The 18726-nt window shown below is 43.0% G+C and overlaps 1 protein-coding gene across 1 annotated transcript in view; it reads right to left on the bottom strand.

The window, feature by feature from the left end:
* Window positions 1-1569: 1569 nt before the first annotated feature.
* Window positions 1570-18726, bottom strand: part of LOC308136659 (chemokine-like protein TAFA-5) — a gene marked incomplete at its 5' end in the record, with an annotated part of 77386 nt that continues 60229 nt past the window's right edge. Inside the window, one exon of the mRNA XM_080505103.1 lies at window positions 1570-1706. Coding sequence (XP_080361229.1) covers window positions 1698-1706 — 9 coding nt within the window. The 3' untranslated portion in view covers window positions 1570-1697. The remainder of the gene's footprint in view (window positions 1707-18726) is intronic.

Genomic DNA, 18726 nt, shown 5'->3' with positions numbered 1-18726 from the left:
ATGTGTTCCAGGACATGTTCCCAGTCCTGCTGGCTGGATTCAATCTGATGATCCAGAGGAAAATATATGAGGTTGAAGTGTATTAAATGCAGAAGGGGGATCAGCAAACAGGATTTTGCCTCCAGTTTGGGGTTTTAATCAGTGCTGGTGTACTGAGTCCAGCAGAAAGCATTTTGTGGCTGAGCGATATGCAACCTGCAGCGGGTTGAGTTGGGTTGATGACGTATCTCTAAAGATCTTTACAAGCCTCTCAAAGGTTTTCATCACTCGGGAAGTCAGTGCAGTCAATCTGGGGTACCTCTCAGTCAAGCCCCAACCAGAACCTGAAAGAGCTCTGGCCTGAGCTCAGCACTGTGACGGAGTGTTTGCTTGCAGATGTTATCAAGACCTGGAGCTTTGTTGACCTCTGTCTTTTTTAAAGCCCTTTACTAACAGATACGGATCCTGAGGACATTTCTTTATCGTGGTCATCCGGGTGCTGGATTCTGTCTCAAAGCTGACGGAGCATGAACCAAGGTCATTGTGAAGAGACTCCTGGCTGCTGCCGTCAGAGGGGATGTGCCTACAACCATCCCAGTGGTTCACAGCAGAGATTTTACTGTAATTCTGATCCAGGTTCCTCTGTTTGAATGATATAGTGCTACTTTATTTATATATAAGTTTTGCTTTGCTTTTTTTAATAGTTTGCTTCACCTTGTTGTTGACTTGTAAAATTATAATCTCATTCTAAAAGGTCTGAAAGGTCAAATCATCAAACAGAACAAGTAGTCCTGACCTACCGAGGCTTGTTGCACCATTTATTAATTCTTTTTCACAATGGGTCAAAACACAGGAATTGACACAGTCGGGAGCTGAAATGAAACAATCAGGGACTGTTATGTTTTTGTGAAATGAAGAGGTTTGTTCAGATTGTAGTTGTTTTATTCCTCCATGGTGATCATCTCACAGCATGCAGAACTTTATAAATTATTTTAAATTTCATAGTATATGTTAGATTCTTCAGGTTCCTTTGGCATATATCTATATTAAACCTTATGTTGTAAAAGTAGATAAACACGTGAGTTGGTACTTTTCAAAGTCAGTTGGTCATCCACGGGGTAGAAAGAAGTTTTTGTCATTTCTTGATTTTATTGTAACTTCTGCAGCAGACTGATGTTGAGCAGCTGGACCATCAAACACAAAAAGCTTCATCGCCATTCATTCAGATACATTTTTTTAAACTGGTGTGCAAACCGACTTTATTTACTGTTTAATATCACAATGAGTTCATTTCTTTACAGGGACATGGTAGTGTGTGTGTGTGTGTGTGTGTGTGTGTGTGTGTGTGTGTGTGTGTGTGTGTGTGTGTGTGTGTGTAGAGTGTAGTGGTTGTCAGAGTCTCCGCCCCTCTGGAAACGCCTTGTTGTCCGTCCTGTTCATCTTTGGTCTGTAACATGGAGTGGAGGGTCCGTGTCAAACAAGAGGAGATCCGTCCAGCAGAGCGCTGTAATCCACTGGTCACGTCTCCTGGAGGATGAAGAGTCTCGGTCTTCCAGGAGAGAAGAAGCATTTTCAGGCATCAGTTTCCGCAGTTCGCCCGACATGCGTGGAAGCGGAGAGCGCCGGCCCTGCTGGACATGCGGCGCCAGCTGGTGGGGGGTTTCGCTGTGATGGGCGATGGACGATGGGAGCTGGGATTTCTGTCCTCGCCGTCACTGTCAGGAGACCTGGAGGAGAGATTGAGGCGGTGTTAGGAGAAAGACCCTCACAGAACCATCCAAAGACTTGAAGCTCCAGTCACAGAAATACGAATCCAAAACCCTTCACTTTGTGCACATTTGGAGTTATTTCAAGTGATAGACCGACTCATGATGGATGCCGTTCATCATGGGCATCATGTGGTTTCTGTCCTCACCACAGCACGGAAACTTCTGGTATTAAAGTCACCAATGATCTTCTGGTTGCAACTGACTGGTCTATTATCCATCCTCCTCCTGGATCTGAGTGCAGCATTTGACAGCTTCTCGCCCTCCATGCTCCACCACAGATTGGAAACCATTGGATAATCTCACACACCTCTGAATTGGTTCAACTCTTACCTCTCTGGCCTCTTGGACTTTGTTCTACTGAAACCTTTCAGATCCCCTCCATCTCTCCTCTCCTCTCTTGTCCCCCAGGGCTTCGTCCTAAGTCCCATCCTCTTCATCATTTACCTCCTCCCCCATGGCCATATTTTTTGAAGCTATACTATTCAATTTCACTGCTATGCAGATGACACCCAGCTCTACCTTTCCACCAAACCCACCTCCACCCTCCAGAACTGTGTACAGGACATCAAATCCTGGTTCTACCATAACTTCCTTCATATCAATAGCATCAAGAGCTTTTCCTAATCAGCTCCATGACCACCCTTTTCCATCACCATCAACAGCTCCTCTGCTTCTTCCTCCTCTCAGGTTAGAAGTCTAGGTGTCATCCTCGACAGCTCACTATCATTTCAAGCTTACATCACAAATATTGCTGGGTCAGCCTATTTCCAGCTACGCAACATTAATGTATGGCCAAGACTGGCGGTTCAAGTTATTATATGGGTGTGTACTTGAAATATATCCACAGGCTGGCCGGAGTTCCCCTGTGGGAACCTGACATCATTTAGAAGGGTATCCACCATGCCAACTTCTACTGAAGCCAGGAACAGGCGGAGACTCCAAGTCTCTTCCTGTTGCAAGAGCAAAAACTGTTCTGACATCAGAAGGCTCTCAATCACATACTGTCTGCCCAAGCTGCACAACAGGACAAGGGTGAGGAAAAAAAATTAATAAACAGAAAAAAAAGGGTATCCACTTCAGTTTATCAGGTACACCAATTCAGAAGGCACATCAGCAAAAGATACAAGGAACTGTAATGAAATACATTAAAACACAAAGAGAATCTCAAAGTGAATAAAGAGTATTTCTTCTGGCACATTAAAGCTGTCCTGGCCTGCTCAGCTTGACTCCTCAGCTTCATGAGATTCTCAATTTCAGAAACTCTGCTCGGCTTTATTAGAATCCAGGAGCCAGCAGAAATAAAACATCCAATTAAAATACCTGTGCAGGGATTCAAACTCACCACAGAGTCACTGGGGAGTTTGGAGACTGGGAGAGAGGAGTAAGACCCCAAAATATAATATACACTTTTACACTCTAGCATTAGAGGTGGAAAAGCCTGAAAAGAGGCCTTCAATCTTTAAAGGAGGTTCAAATAATAGGAAAGTGTTTCTATGATGCTCTTTATAAAGTGTAGATTTGTTCTCCTTCAGTGTCTTTAGATGATTGACAGCTCAAAGAAATCCTTCATCTTAAAGCAGCACTTCAGTCAGTGTCTCGGTTCCAAACAAGACGCTTTAACGTCAATCGTTTGAAGTCTGTATACCTTCGACTGCTGTTTTCTTGTGATTGGAAAGGTTTCAGGAAGATTCTTCTAAAGTGATAACGAACATCCTAGCATCCTCATAAGGATTCATTGTTAATGTAATTAGACCTCGCTCCAATTGTTTAATTTCTTGCTGTCATCAAATTCAAAATGAGACAATATTTTCCATGAGAAGGTAAAAATGTCTAATCTTCAAGGTCTGATAGGTTGTTTATGTTCTGTTGAGAATAAAATCTGAGATGTGCAAATCATTGTGTTCTTTTATTCTAGGTATTTAACACAGTATCTCAACTTTTTGGTAATTTGAATTGAATTTGTTAACATGTTTGTTTTGGTATTTACGAGTTATAAACTGTTAACACTTCATTAAAGGACAAGTGCTAATACAAAGGATACAAGTACTTATTAAATGCCATTAAACCAAGTTTATACTCAATTTGGAAGTGATGCATGGAGGCTATGTGTTAGTATTGGTACTGGTGCATCCGGAGTATTCAGTCTGTATTGAGGAGAGTTTTGGATTGTTCATTACAGCTTTTGTTTCTCAAGTGAACTTTCTTTATGACCTTAAGAACGAATTGTAATTTGTGATTTTTCAATGATCATGTCATCTTTCTGGTTCAGGCTCTCCAAGACCAACAGCAAAAAAATCTAAATGAGAACGAACTGCATGCTTCAGCGAGTGACCATATTTACTTTTGCTAATAAAAACACATTTAGTAATAAATCATGTCAAATATGTTTTGAGGCAAATCCATCCATCCGCCCATCCATCCATCCATTACCAACCATACAGCACCTCACAACGTATTTCGACTCACTCAAATTGAAATGTTATTGTTTTGTTTTGTTTTTTTACTTTCTGATTGCAAAATATTTAAAATGCAGAAAACAAAAACAAGTGCAAATATCTTACTGAAACTTTGTGTTTGGCCACCGTGTCATAATAACTCGATGTGTTGAATGGGCAAATACACCAGTGGGCCATAACATTAAGACCACTGAGTAGCGGTGTGATTATTTATTCATTCTTTCACGCTAGCTGGTGGGAAACTGCTTCTGCCATAGAGGCTGCTAAAGTCACTGAGCTTCTTGCTTCTCTCACTCACTGTCACATGTTACAAAAATGTGTCATGAAGTTCTTCTAATTCTGATAGATCATCTCTGCCTGTTGCACCCCCTCCAGGACCCTCGGCTCAGCTGCAGGTCATCAGCCAGGAACCACCACTCACTGACGTTTCGCCCCTTTAATCCTGGACCGTCTCCTGGTGGTGGGGCAGTGACGGGGATGTCTCCCTGTCACTCCCTGCAGCTCATGGATGTTCCCTCTGCGACTGATGTTGGGGTTGGTTGGTCTTTCCCCAGCACCTGTCTTTCCTCCTCAGCCAGAGCCTGAAGCTCCTTTATCTGCCTCCTCGGCCGGGTTCTCTCTCTGCTGTCCTCAGAATGCTACCGCCCAACATTTTACAGCACGCTGACGGCCTGATGCTTCAGGGGTTTTGGTATTCGGGCATTTATTTCAAATTGCTTCTGAGTTGTGTGTGCAGCATATGAAAAGGTTTTATATATTGCAAGAAGCGAGGTTCTTCTGTAAATTTCACTGAAGCTTGTTTTGAGATTTCAGTCTGTCAAAAGACAAGTGGGATCCTCATTCCTCAAGAGTTAAGTACTGTAGTACACAAATCATTTTTTTCTTAGTTTTCTTCATATTTGATGTTTGATGTACTCTGGTTCTGCAGGTTTAGTGGCGTGTAGTATAAATGGCACACACTTTCTCTCATTCTGATTCCACATATCACGCCCATGTGTCAAGCATAAAACAGCCTTAAGTGCATGAAAATGCTTTTAATTTAACTGTATTCGACAATAATTGGTTGCTGATTCAATGCTGATGTTCTATTGTAGTGAGGCTGTTTGATTTGTTGTGCTGCCGACATGATTTTAATGCTGAGCTGCCTCTTTGTTCAACACCAGTTCGTCCACACAAGTAGAATCTATATTTCATGTCGTGGACACGTTTGCCTGAAGGCTCTGAGATTAAAAACGTAGAACTTGACGAGTTGGGACACTTCATTTCTGAAGAAAGGAGCTCTCCTGTAATTGATTCCAGGTGAAGACTCAGGAAAACAAAGCAGAAAGCTAAGAAGCGGTGGCAGCGGCAGCGGCAACGACAGCGGCAGCGACACCTCTGAGACACGTTCATCTCTGAATTATTCATGTCTGTTCTGTTTGACTACAGCTGGAATCCTAAAAAAGCCGCAGGAGTCAGTCAAGGACGAGCCAGATTACGCCTCGTAGCAGACATCACAGTGAGGCGGCATCAGCATTCAGGTCGTCCCTGAACGCCACGCTCACAGCTGATTAAACGCCGAGGTGACGGCGGGTCCGCAGCGTTTCACGTACTGCCTGTATGTGAAACCTCTTTACAGGGCAGGAAAGAGAAAACTCTCACTGGTGCTGTTGTGCAGTGTTGTGATCTAAAACAAGCAGAGCTCAGGTCTGTGTGAAGACAAAGCTCAGCGGGGCCTCTGGTCCTTCACAATCCCACAATCCATCATTGATTAGAGACGGGGCTACAGCTCCCTGGTGGTGCAATAAGTGGATCCTGCAGCTAGTTTTTTTTGTTCAAAGTACATCAGACTCATACTCGAGCAGGACATTCTAGGGCTACGTCTTTAAGTAGAAACATTTTAGATTCAATCAGATAAAATTGGAGTAGATATTACAAATTACTGAGTAGAAAGCATGTAAAATGCTGCAAGGTAATTATAAGAAATATGCATCCAAAGGACTTAATAAATGGACACAATCTAGAATAATATATGTACAGTTTAAAATAATTGTATATGTACTCTGTTTTCCAGACCACAAGTCACACTTTTTGCTGTTGTCTATCTGGTCATGTGACTCAGGATCAATTTTCACAATGTTTTAAGCGGAAACAAATTGTTTTAGCGGTTTTGCTACTGAAAAGTTTTGTGTTTACATGTCGTCAGAAAAGCTAAAAACTTTAGCATGCCAGGCTACAAGTTGGTGCTGTTTGTTGAGTAATGAAAAAACACACACACACACACACACACACACACACACACACACACACACACACACACACACACACACACACACACACACACACACACACACACACACACACACACACACACACACACACACAGCAGTGAACAATGGGCTCTAAACATCCACAATGGGAGAACACGGACATTCTAGTGGATAGACGACCAAGTTGGATTGTTATTACGGTGACTGTCAAAATAAAAGTACCAAGTTCCAGGAGAATATGTTCTGGGAGTCATGACACCACAGAGGAAACTTTGTTCGGACTGTCTCCACTGAGCATGTGCAGAACCACGAGTCACTCCGGTCATGTTGTGTACGCACTGCAGCAGCGTCGCCACAGAGTCAGAATGTTTTCAAACAGTGGGAGACATTTTCACAAAGTTGGATTTTCAGTACTATTCTCACCCAAAACACAAGGAAAGTTGTCCATTTTCACTTGAGAACCTTATTTCACAAGTCAAGCAGCTTGTTCAAAACAAATAGTTCGAAGATCAGAGCAGTTGATAGCTGGTATTTAAATGACCTTGGGAACCAATAGACTTTGGTGTTTGGAAGAGTGCTGGCTTTCACCACAGCGCCTCCCAGTGACAGCTTCAGTGAGTCGACATTCATCTCTAGAGCAACGACTTCAAACCTCCTTCCCCTGGAGCTCCTGGAGATTTCTTCTAAGAAAGGCTGCAGGCCTCTTCCCAGGGTGTTGCAGACTTTATTCTGCATGCTGCCTGCTCTATAGATTAAATTCGTACAGCATGCTGTAGATACACTGAAGGAATCTCTTTCATTTTGCCACACATGCTCACATGAAGAGAAGCTGACAAGAGGTCAAGGGTCAGTGTATCGTAATGTTTGAGTCATACTTGTATGAACAATAGCTTGTAAAGATATTCTTGCTCATCCCTCGTTTTCGCCCCATATTGCTCGTTGTCACCATGTGCATAACAACATGAAGTGCTTTAGGACCGGTGAAGTAGCTTATAAAAAGCACAATATAATGCTTATAAAATTGTGTTATATTAGAATTCAATGCTAAAACAATACACAATGCAAATCCATCACAGCTACGCAACAGAAAGGGAGAGCAGACTGTTTCTAGACAGTCCTCTGCTGTGTGCTGCAGCGCTTCCAGAGGGCAAAGCAGAGTGAAGAGGACACAAGTAGAGTTACCACACGATTCAATTTGTGACCTGACATGTTCCAGCAGTTATTTGCTGGTAACTGCAGCTGCGACTGTCCATTTACTGCAACATTTAACATTTTGACAGAGATGTCAAACTCATTTTAGTTCTGGAGCCACATACAGCTCCGTTTGATGGCAATGATACTGAGTGCTGTCTATTTCTGCAGATGATGTGAAACTGAGAGTTTTTACTTGGTGGGAGTTTTATACTGAACTTATCTGTTATCTCAATGTTGTTTTTACGACAATGCTTCAAGTGAAAACACAAGACGTTTGTAGCGTTTGTGGGTCTGTTTACAAAAGAACTGTGCTGATTAGGTTTAATGGCATCCAATAAGTACTTGTATTGGTACTCAGTATCAGGAAGTAACTCAAGGTTAGTATAAGTAATCCTCCTTTAAAAAAGCCGTATCGCTGCATCGCTCCTATACAGACAAATGATCGATGATGTTCACAGGGAAAAGAAGCAAACTCTCCGCAGAGATCAATCTACAAGTGGTCTGCAGGTTGGAGACGTGAGTTTGTGACTGGAGGTTTGCCGGTTTGAATCCCGGTGCTGACAGGTGTTGTAGATTATTTTGTTGTTGTTGTTGTTGTCGGTGCTGCTTGGAATACAGAGTTAAAACAAGGTTCTTCTGTCAGGAGTATTTCATTGGGGCCCAATGACACAGGATCATGCAGAGTGCAGTCAGAGTCTGCAGGATGGTGCTTCTCACAAGTTGTGTCTGTTTGTCTTAGCCAGTGAGAATCAGGGTGGAAAGTGGGTACAAGAGGACTGTTGAAGTTTAAGCAACAACAATAAGTTCACCTTAAGGTTCAGACTTTGCTGCAAAAGGGAGTGAGGAAGTCTTTGCTAGTTTGAAGCCTGGGAAATAGAGAAGTCTGTGATACCAGGATACAATGCAGCCTTCACCAGGCTGTCTGATTATAACAGAGTATGAAGCTTCAAATACAATTTTACCGTGACACAGGTTTTACTTCAGGTCACAGAACATCCTCTAAACTCACGTCCTCGAATACCACAAGAAAAACTCAAAGTGATTTTGACATTATGAATTAAAGGGATAAACTCGCTTCATTTGACCCCCAACACTTCCTGGTTCTTATCAGCTGACCGGAGCTCTGTCGTGACGGAACCCACGGCTGTTATCAGCATTGCCATAGGGATCTGAACGTCCTGGAGGACTTGTCTCTTCTCCTGCTGTTGGCTTCACACGAGCAGTTTAAAGCGGCTGCTGTGATTGGCTCCATCTAAAGCCAGGCAGCCCAATGGGATCAATTACAAGAGGAAGGCAGCACCTGTCACGCTTTGCTCTCTCCACGTCCCTCAGAGGAGGAGAGGTTTTAATTCACAGCCAGGTGTTTAGACAGATAACAGAGCCGAGGACGAACACACGAGGAAACAGTGAATCGGCCTGTCCAGATAATGTGAACACACGCTGGCGGAGTAATTGGACAGCCCTGAGTACTTGTTCTGGTGAGGAGGCTGGCAAAGTCCCTTTGATCCAATTAAAAGACTATATTAAACTACTTGATATGTGACTCTTCTTCTTTTTTAAACTTTGCAGCAACAGTTAGTTTTATATGCAGCATGAAGACATCCCCGTGGGGCAGCGTGTCAAACACATTTTAGTTCAGGGGCTGCATGCACCCCAATTTCATCAAATAGTGCCATAATAGCCTTTCAATGTAAACTTTAATAGTTTCCACTGTTGTGGTGCAGAGTATACGTGATCAAATATTTTCATAACCATAAACCATTACTATGGAAAATGACTCCAATATCAACATAAAGCCAATTTTAATGAAAACTTCTGATGCAAAATAAAGTGAAATGTCCAGTTTGACCCGCAGACTCCTGCTCTACACATAAAAATATAGTTAAACTTTGAATTCAACTATTTTCTTCAGAGCTTTTCTTTACTTGTTACATTGAAAAAAACTAAAGATCACCATGTTTATTTTCATGAACTCTAATGGAAGCTTGAAGAAGCCACGGCCTCAACTCAGTTATTGACAGTCCAAGTTCAGCTTCGCATCAGTTTACTGAAGTTTACAAAGCATCAAAAGCATCAAATCCACTGAGCCGATCACAGCATTGTTTAATGTTGGTGGCGGCTGATCACAGTTACATTTTGCGCTGAACGACCTGCAGTTTGTTAGTCTCGCGGTGACTTGCTTCAAGCCCAGGATGTCCTGAAGTCCAGCAGAGGCAACACATTAACCTGATCATTAAGCTGAGACAATTTGACGCTCATTAAATGAAAAAAGATGTCAAAAACAAGTTAAAAGAGCAACTTTAAAGGAGCATCACCATCTGCTCTCTGTTTATACACAAATTCCACGGACCTCAAAACTCACAAAGCAACAGCGGGAGAAAAACAGAAGAAGTTGGTATAATCAGAGACCCTGACGAGAGGAGAGCGTGTCCTCTGCAAAGCTTTAAATGAGGCAGAATATTTAAAAATCAGTGGCAGCAGCCACAGGAATGAGCCTCACTGTGTTGTTAGCGTCACTTTAAATCATATTCCACTCTGCCATGGCAGCCATCAGTTATCACGGCCTGTACGTGCGTGAGTGTGTTTGTGTGTGTTATCTGCTATTTCCATGATAAACGCCACAGCTGGAAGTAAACTGGAAAGCAGGCGGCCTTGTTTCCCACGTAATTGCTTTATGATAAATTGCGCCTGGTGATGAGAAACAAAGAGGCCTGTTTCTATTTATTTCACAATGCAAAAACAAGCAAGCATCATTAATATTGCAAGCTGTGGCCTCTTAAAATATTGAAGAGGGGCGATAAACCACATTTTCAAATATTCCTGGAGCCTTTCGATGTTTGAAATCCGACCTAGCGTTGACGCACGCTGGTACAGCTTTCTCCTTCACCTTGCTCTATTTGTCTTCAAACTTGGAATTCACAACTCTCAATGAAGACACTTTGTGGGATAAAACAGGTGCTAGCACTTCAGTTTGATCACAACAGTGGAAGTCAGAATAAAGGAAAGCTATTCTGGTCTTGAATGAAAACATTATGCCACATGGTATGAATTATTGGGATGACTGAGGGAATATATCCGCCTCTCAACTGCATTTACCATTAGAATAATTTTTCTTAAAGTCAACGCTGTTTAGTGGCAGCCCAGCCACAACATGTATTTATACATTTAAGTAAAACAGCCCATCAAGAGGGAATGTAAACAGCAATAATGTAATCACTTTGAGGAGACACACAATGCAGCACTCTCTGAAATGAACGTTTTTGGAGTATGAGATAAAACTGGAGAAAAAACATACAACCGCCGGGAAAAAATGCAAACATGCAAAGTGTTGGGTGCGTTGACTCACTGTGGGCCGAAGTTCAAGCCCCGTTGACAGGAAAATGTTTTCAAGTGAGAACCCTGAACTTTTGTTGCAGTTTAGTCGTCAGCAGAGACGGAGCTACCGGACATGACTCTGTTCTGAGATGATGAAACTGTCGTAAATAGTTCTTCTGCACATGCTCAGTAGACACAATCAGAACAAAGTTTCCTCCGTGGTGTCATGACTCCCAGTCCAGATTCTCCTGGATTTGGTGGTTTTATTTTGACAGTCACTGTAATAACGATCCAACTTGGTAGAGCTCGTTGTTCTCTGCTGCATGTGTGTGTGTGGTTTCATTACAAAACCAAACAACAGCAACAACAATTGGCTCAAAATAGAAACTACATCATTTTCATCCTTTCTGCTGTTTCCAAGTAAACGGACATCATTTCCAAACCTAAAAAGCCTAAACCTTTCTGAAACGGAAGCACGGAAACTCTGGGTTTTTATTTCAAATGTTGTCATGTAAACGGGGCCTGAAACAAGCTGCACACTGCAGAGCGCTGCTGCTCCGCCTTCCTCATCAATTAACACAAGCGTATGAAAAATCCCGCAAAAGAAAACTTGCGGCTCCAGAAACACAGAAATAGAATGACTTGCAGTGCGGTTCGACCCAGTGCTGGTATCGTATCACTGACCATGTATTTATCTATATAATACAGTATATTTTGAAGTACGGCACAATGCAATCTAAACATAGAACGGTTGCCAAACATGAAGCAGGAGTTTTCTTGCTGCAAGGCGCGAGTGCTCACCACCGTGTTCTCTGTATGAACAAGGAACATTCCTGTGGGACTTTGGTACATTTTCTGGACCGGATCCAGCAAACTGCTCCGTCGGGACCGACACCAACAACAATCTTGTTCCAATACAAAGGTAACTCTGTTTACATACATTTCACACAAAAACATTTAACCTTTACCATAATAACTATGACATTTAAACTTTTATGGTGTGATTTTTTTTTAAATAATCCCTCCTCCTCCCATCATATTTCAGCTCTGAGTTTTGAGTTTATCTTTTAATCCAGAATTCAGAAAACACTTCAACATTAATGTGTGCATCAGGAATGTAATGTGAAACTAATGGCAACATTGCAGCTTGGACAACATTTAATCTTGATATCCTTTCATTCTTGGAGTCATAAACTCAACGAGCTGCTGCAAAATCACCCTCAGATTTCAATCCATATTCAAAACAGTCAGCAGATTCCCAAACACCTGATTTGAATCTCTTGTTTATTTTAAACTCTATTAACCCTTCTGGATTGTTTTCATTGCACCAAAGAGAATTTAGAAGAGTTGTGTCCTCCTCAAAGCCCCCGGTTGGTCTCGTGAGGGTCTCAGTCGTGAGACAGGCTCACTGCTGCCTTCATCACCAGTTCAACCCTCTGAGCTCCATATCAGCCTGTAAACCTCTCGGTTAATTGTGTGTCATGTGTTTTTTGATCGCGGTCTGAGTTTTACTGAACACTGATCGTCTGCTTGTGTAAATACAGAGAAGCCCCCATGTTGGCTCGCCCACTCAACGCAGCGCTGCCGTCATTTCATTTGCCTTCCAGCGAGGAAAGGAGATCTGCTGTCCTCCCTTAGTACATGAGCGTGTTTGTTTCAGGATACCTTTTAATGACTTTTTAGTTTTTTTGCTCCAGCTATGTGTTTGGTTCTCAGTTGGAGGAGGAACACAACAATGTTTTTTAAGCAAATATAGATGGTTATTGTGGTTATTTCAGGCCTTGTGTTGTCCGCTTTAATTGAGTGGCGTCCAAGCCGTGTGGTTTTGTCTCAAAGGTGAAAACAAAACAAACCAAATGGACAGTGGTGTGCAAATTATTTTCTTTTTTTTTTTTTATAATTAAAAAGTGATTCTGATATTTATTGGTTCTATTGGTTCTATGCATCGCAGCTCCTTTTCTCTGCTGGGGGGGGGGGGGGGGGGGGGGGCAGCAGTAACTTCACTGCCACCCTCTGAAGGAAGCTGGACGCTGCTATTGGGTTCAAATATTGAGTGACAGGATCATCAGCCAATCAGATTCTGATGTGTTATTGACGGACCGCCTTAGTGCCAGCAGAGTTTCTAGTGCTGGTCTGGGTGTGGTCATTGAAATGAGCTTGACTGATTGGCTCATGGGCTCATGGGCAGGAGGTGATGACTCTGTTATGATCTGCTCCTCTGGAGTGATGGCGGCTGATTTAACATCAAGATCCATGATACGATAGTGGACCTGCTTCAGGACCTTTTTCAAGGTGCCTGTTTACAGAAAAAATGTAAATTGTGAGTAGAAGAAGACGACACCAGAAATGATGAGCTGAACTCAAACCAACAAAGGCTTTGTCAGCATTTTACAGCAGGATGATTTAGTCTACAAGTGATGGTGATGCTAGTTTTTTTTAACTTTCTCTGGATTAGATCAGCGCTGCTGTTGGCATTTGGGGCTGTTTTTGATTGTAAAGTGGTGTTTCCCATACAATGGTGCACACAGACAGATTAGCACACATGCATGACAGTAGTGCGCAAGACTTGTCGGACACTACGCTACTTACATTGGATTTGGATTGTGTATTTACTGTAGGACATAATGTGTGGCGGCGGGGATTTGGAACTGCTGGTCCTGACTGAAACACCACCACACGCTACTGCAAATGAAGGTGTGAACATCTTTGGACCGACTTCCCGACCGACGAGCTCGGTGTGAAAGTAGCTTTAGGCCTCGTTCACACTGCAGGGCAATGCGACCCAATTCTGATGTTCCGCTGACAGTGACTCATATCCGACCTGTTTTGTGGCCCTGTAAAAGCTCTAATTCAGAATTTTTCACACCAGACCCGGCGTCCTTCCTATGTTGTACTAATTCAGATGTTTTTCTACATACGACTGTTCATCATCGATGTGTCACTGATAAGTGCCGGAGAAAGCGGCTCTGCCAAAATATTTAAAGCTGTGCTGTTTTTTTTTTTTTTTTTTTAACGCCCTTCTTTCCCTCCTCATGTTGTCGAAATTTTGTCGGCTTGTATTTCACAACCACTTGAAAATGAATCTACACGCTCAACAGCGTTGCCAGATAATTCAGGTCTACCCCAATTGGGAATCCAAATTCTCGTACCTTTTAGCTTTATCTCGTACATTTGTGTGTTCATGGCGTGTTCTTTATTACACATATAGTAGTTTAAGAGTTGTAGGACTGATTCATTGAGGTGTTTGGGTTTAATTTGTTTGGACTGGAAACAGTGAGTCACATCTGGCAACCCTGGTGCTGACAGCCACATTTACTTCCATGAACATCATCAACACACGCCATCTTCTGCACATATGTGGTGTAAAAATGTTGGGTCAGATCGCATTCACATGGCAGTCAAGAGGCTGCCTTTAAAATGTAATGTGACTCATCTAGGAACTTTTTTTGGGATATGAGCAAAAAATAGGAATTGAGCTTGAAGACCTGTGTGACTGGAACTTTAAGAACAATATCAGATTTCAGATATCAGATTCAGACCATGGTGTTTAGTATGAAACCTGTTATAACATATAAATCCTGTACAATGTGCTTTTACAAATTGTTATTTCTAATTGATATTTTATATATTTTTCATTTTACATCTAGTATACAGTAGGTCCATGTATATTTACTATAGTATCATATGGCTTTGTTTTTCTTTGTTTACCATTCTCTTCATGGTAAACAAATTGAATAAGTGCATGTAAATACATTTTCAGGAATTACTTTTGATGAAAAGCGCTGTTGGAAGCCCCGTGAAGTGAGGGAAGAAGGTCTACACCAGGAGTCCTGCGGGCTGGAGCCACCTGTCTGGCCTGCGCCAGCCCATGAGCTGCACATCAACGTGAAATAAAGTGGAATTTGTTGGGGACAAGATGTGCTGCTCTACAATGTTTGGGCCTCATGCCCCACCGAAGTCGGAGCCGGAATTTGACGTAATCACGTCAATGCTGCTCCGCACAGTCATCCACGGATTTCAATTTTGCTCCCCGCCAAAACACCCGTCAGAACAGTCAGTCAGTAAGTCCAAATCAAACAAAGAAACAACATGACCTGCAGCATAAAAAAGCACATAGTCGACGAGGAAAAGGGTCAGTTCAACTCCGACTGGACTGAACAGTTTCGTTTTAAATTACTGGTGTCAAAATGCATCATGGAAAGCACCGCTTGAAATCAAGGAAATCCATTCCACAGTTTGCAGCCAACAAGCAGAGCAGCGTCAGGGAAACACTTATAGAGTCATTTCAGCAACAGGAAAGCAGACGAGGCTTCATGGATCAGAAATCTCCACATGTTGGATCAGGAATTTCCTATCCATAAAATACGTTGGTATCAGAACCCGATACCGATACGAGATCGGATCGGCCTCATCCTGAACGATCAGGCTAGCAGGAAAACACTATCCGATTTCCTTTGTGGTGGCCATGCTAAAAACATTAACTAACCCCAACATCAGTCGCAGGGGTAACACCAGTGGCGGGCCGTACACACACACACACACACACACACACACACACACACACACACACACACACACACACACACACACACACACACACACACACACGCGCGCGCACACACACACACACACAGCAATATGCAATAAAAACTGCTTAATAATGAAATATATATCTTGTGTTTTTGTGTTACCTCTACTCAATAATTGTTCCAAATGTGTGAAATATACTTTGAAAGCCTTCAGATCAATAATATTGAAACAAATCATGGTGGACGAAATGTCCAGGATTGCAGTTTTATGGACGAGTTGTCCATACACTGACTTTATAATTCTTTTGTGTCTCCCCCTGCTCTGCAGAGCTGATGATCCCAGTGTTAAAGTGGGATTGACCGGAGATTAAAGGAAGAGTCTTTCCTGATCATAAAACCGGTTTTAGGTTTTACAGGTAAAAAAGGTTTTAAAATTGGTATCAAATTGAGGTCGGCTCAGCCTCGTAGTGTTGAGAGATGATGTTGAGAGTATTTCCTCTTGGGTGGTTTTACCTCGAGGTTACTCAACGTCTGAACAATACAACACACTTTCTGGCAGATAACATTTCCATTTCATGCAGCAAACATTTAACACTGAGCTGAAAGATAAGAGAGGATTCAGGGAGTCAGACATTCTCTTAGAACAGCTCAGTTCCTGTAACTGGCCTCAGATTAGCATGTGAAGATGCCCGACAGTACTCTGAATTCTGAATTCATGGAACCATAACAGCTGAAGAGACAGAGAAACTGAGATGTTGTTTGTTGATGAGGAACAATTAAAGAGGTCTGATGTTAAAGAGAACTTGATGTTCTTCAATAAGAACAATTAATATAGTAAACAAAACACAACCCCGATTACAAAATCTTTCGCTTGTAATAAGTTCAAGCTTATCTGACTCTATTATTGGACAATAAGTCAATTTACAAGCAATTTATGGCCACAAATGAGAGAAAAAAAACATTTAGTCTCTTTGGCTCAGGCCAGTGTTTTTCAACCTTTTGTGTCTCGGCTCTGACGTGCAGATTATTGAGTGTCAGTGAGACACTAAAGTCCCGTCTCCACTGCACACAAGTGCCGGGACGGAGCGGAGCGGTACGGAATAGAGACCCCGACCGAAATTTTGGGTCGTGTCTCCACTGCAGAGAGCCGCATGAAAAGTGGGCGGGGCTTATGAGCTCCGCAGAAATGTGACATTATAACAGAAAAGAACGTCGTCAGATGTAGATCTTATGAATCCTCTGTTGTTGTTTAAATTCTCCACTTTGCACTGTTATTTTTTGCAGCGGAAAAAAAAAAAGTTACTTTTTGCAGCAGTCATTTTTTGCAGTGGAGAGCTGCAGCGCAACTTCCGTGTTTGTTTTGAGAGAGCGAGTCGCTCGGCCGCTTGGCCAGCGACTTGCCTCGCACTCGAGCGCTGGGGGGCGGGGCAAGTGGCCGGAGCGTTCCCCCCGGTTGGCTGAGGCACAGACACGGGAGTCTGAGCTTTCTGCTCAAACACAGGAGGTTCTCCACTCCGGCGCCTCCGTGTTCCGGCAGCACAGCGCCGGAACACGGAGGCGCCGAGCTCCGAGCTCCGAGCTCCTCTTCATGGCTTCCGCGGTCCGTCCCCGCGATAAAGCGCCACTGACCGCGGTTGAACAGAACACTGACCGCCTCTGGGAAGTGGAGCTACCGGAGCGCGGTCAGCGCCGGAGACGAGAGCTCCAGACTCCCGTGTCCCGGACGCACATCCACGACACGGCCAGCGCTATGCTGCAAACAGAAAACTCCAACGCGATGCAAAGTCCCTCCCCCCGGTCTCCCCCTGCCTCAAGTCACTGTTTCACCACAAACACTAAAGTTGAGCAGCAAAGAAAAGAAAATGAAAATAAAAACAACCAGAGCACAGCTGACCACACTGACAGCAGAGGATTCATCCAGCCAGCACATTAAAATATTGAGGTTGTGTAGTAAATCACTGACCAATCAGCAGACAGCAGCTCAACCTCAGACCCGTTCCATGGTCCCCGGCACCCCGACGGAAGGGGAGCAGAAAAGCGGTCGCCTTTGGAGCGGTCTGGAGCGGTTTAGACTGCATTACATGTCGTGAGACGCGAGCCGGAGCGGTTTAGACCGGTCTAGGCTGGTACTTTCTGTGCAGTGGAGACGGGGCTTAAGCTTGTCTAGTAGATGAGAGAGGTATAATTCTTATCCAGTATTGATGGTCACTTTTGCACTGAACCATGTGGAGTCTATTGAGAAGAACAAATCTTGATTATTAGACTTAGTTTTCATTGGCCAAACTGTTTCATTAAGTTAAAAATGGAGTAGGTCAGTTTTACTCGATGTTTTTTTTACTTAAGGATATAGTAAGAGGAATAATAGTATGGATTATAATCATATAATATTAAAGCTAAATATTTTTGCAATTTGTTTTTGACATTATTCCTGTATGTCAAAGTTGTTACTGAAAGAACCAGTTCAATTGCCAGGCAACTGAAGTAAATGCATTTTTTTAACACGATCCAATGGATTTGGACCAATAAATCATGTTTAACTGTGCATCTGTGTGTTCTCCTGAATCTGTCTCTGCACTGCTGAAATATTTAGTTTGTTAGTAACACTGCTGCCACCTGATAATTCAGCATCCAGCCAAAGACAGAATCATTATGCCTCGGCCTGATCAATCCTTTACACTCCTGGTTGGCCGTTGGTATTAATGTTTGGGTTCAAAGTTAAGAGTTAAGAACAATCCATGCTGTCCGTGTGCGCAGTGGTGTCAAAATCATCACTGCCGCTGTGCGTGAGGCTCTGACCCTCTGTTGACTGCGCAGCCCAAATTCTGTGCAGAGCCATTCATGTTCCAGAGCTGCTGGGTTCTTGTGTGAGCAGATCCTCCGTCTCCGCGTCTGAACAATAGACAATTTAAAAGCAAATAAAGAGCCAGAGGCTCAGAACTCCTGAAGTGAAACATAAACTACTTGAGGAAAGGTGGAGAACGCCGGGCAGCAGAAGTAGAGATCGTTTCTGGATCGTTACGTTACGTTATGGAACGTTGAGGAAGTAAACCAGGAGCGTAGCATGATGCAATCATGGAGCACCTGCGACCTGCGAAGAGTCTAGAGACGAGTCTTACGGAGAGCATGGGAAAGCCTTCAGAAGTTAGTATTAGTGGTTGGGTTAAAGGTTAGCATTAGGAGTTAGTGATAGGGTTAGTGTTAAAGTTTAGAGTTGGATTTAAAGTATAGGGTTAGG

Source organism: Blennius ocellaris (genome assembly GCF_963422515.1).
Source record: "Blennius ocellaris genome assembly, chromosome: 11".
In the NCBI taxonomy this organism is placed as follows: domain Eukaryota; kingdom Metazoa; phylum Chordata; class Actinopteri; order Blenniiformes; family Blenniidae; genus Blennius; species Blennius ocellaris.
The sequence above is the reverse complement of the archived record's forward strand: the minus strand, read 5'-3'. Positions and strand labels throughout refer to the sequence as shown.